We start from the raw sequence: 6,750 nt of genomic DNA, 5'->3' as shown, positions 1-6,750 counted from the left end.
TACCTACCCACTAACCTACCTATCCATTTATGCATCCATCCATGCACCTACTTACCCACTAACCTACCTATCCACTTATCCATCCATGCACCTACTTACCTACTAACCTGTCCATCTGTCAGTCCATCATCCAACTCCCCATTTGTCCTTTGTTTTGTCCACCCCTCTTCTATCCCTCTTCCATCCACTCCTCCATCATCTACCTGCCCATCCCGCTGTCTGTCCGTCTGCTTATCCTTCCATCCTTTTCCATCCCCAAGAAACCCCAGCTGGACTCAGTGTTGGCTGCATCTCTAACCTTTGACAGATATGCCTATGTTGGGTGGCCCCACTGAGTGCCATCTGTGAGCTGCTCCTAGTGGAGTAACCTTGCCACTTGAACCCTTTTGCTTGGGGATTGGATAGGAGACATTCCAGTCCACTGCCTGGTCAGAACTGATTGCTCTGTAGGATACTTTTTCAGTTGCTTGTCCCTGCAGGACTCTACAGGTCAGAAAGAGCACTCAGGGATCAAGTCTCACAAACCCAAGGCACCCTGTGGCCAAAGCCTGGAGTGAGACTCTATTCAGGGGTGCCCAGAGGAGGGTAGGGGAGGAGACAGGAGGGTGGGGCTGCCTTATCCTTACCTAGGCAGGAGGAAAAGCACTGAGGACTTCAGCCAGTTTCTGCACAGGGACTGGTGTGTGGTGCCCTCAGTTCCTTTGGTCTTAGCACCCCTCTGTGTTCCTCTATGGAGTTGGCTTGCTTGAAACACTTGGGTGGTTACTTTTGTGTTGCCAGCATGAAAGCTACCTTAACAAAAACAGCAACTAGCACTTCAGTAGATGATGCAATGTGTTATATATTTTAAATTTTATCATGTGTATGGGTGCATGTATGTCTGTACCACGTGTGTACCTGATGCCTGCAGACATCAGAAGAAGGTGTTGGATCCACTATGTGGGTGCTGGGAATCAAACTCAGGTCCTACAAGATCAGGGGTCCTCTTAGCAGCTGAGCCATCTCTTCAGTTCCCAATACAATTGTTTTCACTGGTCTTCCTAGGTCTTCATTCTTCAGAGCTAGGGTCTCAGTAGTTCACACACGGCTACTTGGCCTGGACATTTGGAGTGTAGCAGATCCCTGGCTGCATTTACTAGCTGTTCCAAGCTCTGTTCCCTCACCTATTCCAGCAATTGTGACAACGGACAATATCTCCAGGGATTGCCAGGTTCCTTCTAGAGAAGCTCACCTGGTTGATAACTTCTGTTCCAGATCCTAGGGAACAACAGAGTTCTGTTCTGTTGAGAAGGATGCTGGATGGTATATTGGGATTGATTAGTAATGTCTGCCATGAGTGCAGAAAGGAGACTGATAGTATGGTTGGCTGGAACTGATTAGTGGTGTGTACTACAGGGCAGAAAGGAAGTCTGCTCTGATCTTGTATGGACTTTTAGGGTTCTGTGTTGGGCCCCAATCCTTGCTAGGCTCCCTCTCACAACCACTCTCCCTTTAGGTGTTCATTGAAGATGTGAGCAAGGAGTTTGTGGAGGAGTTCATCTGGCCTGCTGTCCAGTCCAGTGCGCTCTATGAAGACCGCTATCTCCTGGGTACCTCTCTGGCCAGGCCTTGCATAGCCCGCAAACAGGTGGAAATCGCCCAGCGCGAAGGGGCCAAGTATGTGTCTCACGGTGCCACAGGAAAGGTAAGGCTAGAGATGATGGGTCTGGTGGCTGGAAGGAGGAAGGGAAGTTAGGTCACTGAGGATTTCAGAGGTGTCCAGGGTGAAGGGCTGGGCTGCCTGAGCAGCAGTGGTCATCCCTTCGGTCTGTGTGTTCAGCTTCCCAGGGAAGCCTTGTCACCCTCGGTAGACCTGACACAGCCCCAGATAAAGTCACAGCATATGTCACCACGGGATGTCACAGAAAGGGCTAGAAAGGACTGGAGAGCAGGGTGGATTCTGAAGGCCAGAACTTCAATGGCACAGTGTAAGGACCTGCTCCTTCCTAAGGCCCAGAGAAGGACTATGTTCGAGATCACCCCTGTCCCCAGAACCCAGGCATTCAGTCCTTGCCTCATAGAGGCCTCAGTTGTGTTCTGTGGGGGGCTGGTCTTCCTGGACACCCTAATAGCCTCGTCAAAACCCAGCTCCTCTGTGAAGACCAAACAAGGTCACATCTGGGGATTTAGACCTGGCACCTGGCTGTTTTGTTTGTTTGTTCTTGTTGTTCCAAACAGGGTTTCTCTGTGTTATAGCCTTGGCTACCTGGAACTCTTTGTGTAGACCAGGCTGACCTGAAGCTCATAGAGCTCTACTTGCCTCTGCCTCCTCCCCAGTGCTGGTTAAAGGGATGTGCATCAACACCTGGCTATGGCACCTGGCTTTGAGGGATGCTTTTGCCTGCATGTATAGCACAGAATAAAGAGGACTCCCTGGGGCAGTTCCCAGATGGCCGCACTCAACTGTATTAATGAACTCTCTCTGGGTGAGGTGGTGCACATCTTTAATTCTAGCACTTGGGAGGCAGAGGCAGGAGGATCTCTGTGAGTTCGAGGCCAGCTTGGTCTACAGAGCTAGTTCTAAGACAGCCAGGGCTACACAGAGAAACCCTGTCTTGAAAAACAAAGAAACAAACAAAAAGACGCAGACTCTCAAACAGTGTACGCCGTGACAGTAGTCTAGGACAGGGCACAGCTGTCAAACCCGTCTGCTCTGTAACCCACGAGGCTTGCCACCTTGCTGACATGGGGCTGTGATGTTGAGGGTACAGGAGACATGCAGCTAAAGCAGACCTGGTGGTGGCCCTGGAAACACCAACCACCAGGGTAGCACTGGTGTGAAAGCTTGGCTGCTCCTTTGTTGTCTTGGATCCTGATGAGCTAGCTGTGTCTGACATGCCAAGGGTGGGTACCTGCTGGGTGGCAGATGCAGTTGAATCCTTCAAGGCTATATTGGCTGTCCTTAGGAAACCCACTGAAGGTCAGGAGTCAAGAGCCTTGGGTCAAAGGTCAGGAGGAAGACCGCTTCCTGTCTTCATGACATCTGTACTCTGGCTATGAGCACAGGTAGACACATTGCAGAGCCAAGGAGCAGAGTGTCCCTGAGACCAGAGACTGTGATAACAAATGTCCCGACTGGGGACACAGAGAAGCTATGGGAGAGGCAGCAGGGTCTGAGCCCGGCTCAGACAATTCTCCAGAGGATACTGGAGAACAACCCTCCTGGGTAGGAGCCATGAAGGGGAGCAGACTGGCCAGCAGTCTTCACACCCAAGAGGGTCCCACTTTTCACTGGTAACCAGTCTGCTTAGCTGGATTTTAAAAGGGCACCACATGAGGAGAGGTGGGTGCTACGGGCTATCTGGGTGATCCGTAAGTACCATCTTCCCTAAGAGCCACGTTAGGAAGTCAGACCCAGGGCTCAGAGCTGCACACTCTGCTCAGATCAAGCACCATGGTCTCCACGTTGTTCACTTTCCCCTGTGGGTCTCTGCTTCACCATCTACAGATGAGTGTGAAGATAGCACCCAGCTCCTGGGCCATTTAGAGAGATGAATGTGGACCGGCAAAGGTCTCAGTGCAGAATAAAGCCCCCTGAGCCACTGAACCTTTCCAGATGAAATGAGAAGGCAGTGAACCTCCCCATCTTGGGAGGCTTGCAGGCTGGAGCGGAGATCAGGACTCTGAAGGTCCATTCTATGGGGAATCAACCGGGAGATGCAAGAGACTGAATCTCCTGGTTCTTTCTTGAGATTGACCACATGCTGTGCATATGGCCACCAGAGGGCACCAGAGGCTTAGGTTTGAGGATACTATGGGCACAGGGTGCAGACAGGGCTTGAGTTCACTGCAGAGGTTTTTCAGGGCTTCACCAGCAGGGCTCTAGATCTTTCCACATGGGCCCTTACAGCTGCTTTGATTGGGCTTGGGGGTGTCTCCACTGTTCACAGGGAAGATGGTCCAGTTTGAAGCATCTCAGGGTCCCTGATACCAGCAGCCAAAAGGCCAGTGATACGCTGGGGAGCCAGAGCGGCTCTGTCTCTGCTCTCCCTGGTCTGGGTGTTCTCCACATGTGTGCAGCACATGGCCCTCGCAGACAGCTTCCAAGAGCTGGAGTGGAGAGGTCCTGGGATCAGCTGGGGCTTAGCACTGGGTTGCAGTATCGGCCTCTCTCGAACACACCAGTGACTGCACATCTCAGGAAGTGGTTGTCCCTGGAGAATGGCGGGCAGGGTGATCAAGAGGCAGAGCCACACTGGGCATGAGGACATGCCGAAGGCCGGCTGAGGCAGGTCCCAACAGGATATTGGCAGAGTCCCACTAAAGATGTAGGGGTCCATGGCCAAGATGTGAGCAGGCTACCGGTACCCCAGACCAGAGAGGTCCCTGGGTAACCTCAAGAGTGAATCTCTGAGGAGCCAGGCTCCTTGTTGCTTTTAATAGTCTCTCTATATATCCCAGGCTGGTCTTAAACTTGCCATTCTTCTGCCTTAGCACCTGTCACTAAGAGTTGGTACAATAGTTTAATTTTTTACTTATGTGTTTGTGTATGCACCGCACAGGTGAATTAACCCACAGGGGTCAGAATAAGGCATTGGATCCCTTGGAACTGGGGTTACATTATGTATGGCTGTGAGCCACCAAGTATGTCCTAGCAACCTAACCCATGCCTTCTGCCAGAGCAGCGAGTGCTGAGCCATCTCTCCAGCCTCAGCACTCTCACCGTGCTTCCTAAGCAGTAGCTCTGTACAGCCAGATGGAGGCGCTGTGGGACTGAGACACGAAGCCAGCAGGAACACTGGCAGGATGTGTTCAGATAGCCTAGAAGGGCAGGAGTTAGCCAGAGACATTGAATGAAGTGCAGCCCTGGCTGTAGGCGTGGTCTGTGCAAAGGCCCGGGGTCAAGGTGACCAAAGAGTGTCATTCAGAACGGCATTGTTTCTTATCCTTGGTTGCTGTAAAAGTGAACCCCCACCCATCCAGAGAGCTCGAGCCCCTAGATTTCAAAGAAAAGCCAGGAAATATGAGCCTAAGACTCTGGGGGTGCAGGGATAGTTTTGTAAATGGCACCATCTGCAAGGCTACCCCAGGGCAGATGGGAGGCACTCCCCCTTCCTTGCCCTTCCATTCCCATGGGCGCTCACCATGGTACACGCATGTGCACACGCACCAGTATGTGGACGACATGTGTGTGATATGACTCTGTCCCCCACCTCCATCTCCCACTTAGGGACGCTACTAGGAGCTGCCCCAGCACCAGGAGCCTGAGGGTCAGTAAAGAAAATGCAAAGCCTTAGACTCTTGCCTAGGACAGATTTTGAATCAAGAAAGCCTGTTTGTCCAGCTTTTCCAAGGCTCTCGACTTCTGAACAGATGGGTATCCATCCCCCTGCCATGTCTGGGTCAGCAGACACCAGCCTAGCCGGGCCTGGCTCGGGAGGCACAGGCTGCCTTTTGTGTCGGTGAAACATGAAGCCACAGGGGAAGAGTGGCCAGTCTAGGTAGCACTTGGCCATGCACGGTGCTAATCTAAGATGAGGCATCGTTGTGCTAGAGCGTTCTGGCTTCCTAAGGGTGCTGTTTCACCTTGCCTCAGTGTCCCCACATCCCCCCCCCACACCCCATAGGGTGGCTTGTACGGAACCCATGGTCTCACTCACTGCACCTGCCCAACTAAGCAGTCTCAGGATGGATGTGTCGCCTTTGTGACCCTAAGCACTGGTTCCGCATCTCTGGCCTTCGTGTTGTCCATCTCTCAAGCACTGCTAAAAGGCCCTCTGGCCCCTGGAACTGTCCCTGTGACAGAAGTAGTAGGTGCCTGTGTGGGACCGAATGGAGACGGAGGGGCTGGCTGTGGGGCCCGGTGTCCAAGAGGATCAGCAGCCGCTCTTTTCTGTGAGGAGGGGCTGGAACCAGGCTTTCCGCACCACCTGACAAGACTCCGGAAAATAACATGTTATTCCCACTGCTGCCTGGCTGCGCCCATGCAGTTTTCACAGTAGGCGAAAGGGGCCTCTATTATTTCTCAGTGCCTGAGCCTCCCTCTCTGTGAGTGGCAGAGCAGACAACACAGAGACAGCATCCCCGGTAGCCTGTGCCTGCCCTACCCCTCTTCCTCCTGACTCACGGAGTGGTCAGGATGACCATCTACAGGCTGTGAGGCGTGCGGGCCTGGGGTTGGGAGTCTGTCTCTGCCTCAGGAGGACACGCATCTGTTCACTTTACAGTACTGTGCCCCTTCTGGGCCTCAGTCTCCCTGTCTGTGCAGAAAGAGGCTGAAAGCAGAAGGCCTTCCCAGGTCATTTAGTTCTATTCCCCACCCAAACCGCTAGGAACTGGGGAAACTGAGGCTTGGGGAATGACAGGAATCACCACTTCATGAGTGTGAAAGATCAAACTGTGAGGCTGGGCCCCTTGGGGGCCTGTGTTTTCCTGCTTGGAGTCTCTGGGATCCAGGTCTCCAGCCCCTAAGGAGCAGCATGCTCCTACAGGACCCTCTAGACTACATCCATGCATGCACGCACGCACACGCACACACGCACGCGTATTCCTCCAGGCCTCCACCATGTTCTCAACAGTGCACATACTCACAGATGTCTCCGTGTGCCCATGCTCTGCCCTCAGCTTGAACATGGTACAGCTGTGTGCTGTTCAGTGTGTGGTCTCCCTTCAGCCGTGCACACACGGTACAGCTGTGTGCTGCCCAGTGTACGGTCTCCCTTCAACCATGCACACACGGTACAGCTGTGTGCTGCCCAGTGTACGGTCTCC

The 6,750-nt window shown here is 53.0% G+C and overlaps 1 protein-coding gene across 1 annotated transcript in view; it reads left to right on the top strand.

Annotated features, from left to right (window-relative positions):
* Window positions 1-6,750, top strand: part of Ass1 (argininosuccinate synthase 1) — a 48,683-nt gene that overhangs the window by 8,996 nt on the left and 32,937 nt on the right. Inside the window, exon 5 of the mRNA XM_005346102.3 lies at window positions 1,496-1,684. Coding sequence (XP_005346159.1) covers window positions 1,496-1,684 — 189 coding nt within the window. The remainder of the gene's footprint in view (window positions 1-1,495; window positions 1,685-6,750) is intronic.

The sequence above is a fragment of the Microtus ochrogaster genome, chromosome 4 (genome assembly GCF_000317375.1).
Source record: "Microtus ochrogaster isolate Prairie Vole_2 chromosome 4, MicOch1.0, whole genome shotgun sequence".
In the NCBI taxonomy this organism is placed as follows: Eukaryota; Metazoa; Chordata; class Mammalia; order Rodentia; family Cricetidae; genus Microtus; species Microtus ochrogaster.
Note: the sequence above shows the minus strand (reverse complement) of the source record. Positions and strands in the feature narration are given on the sequence as shown.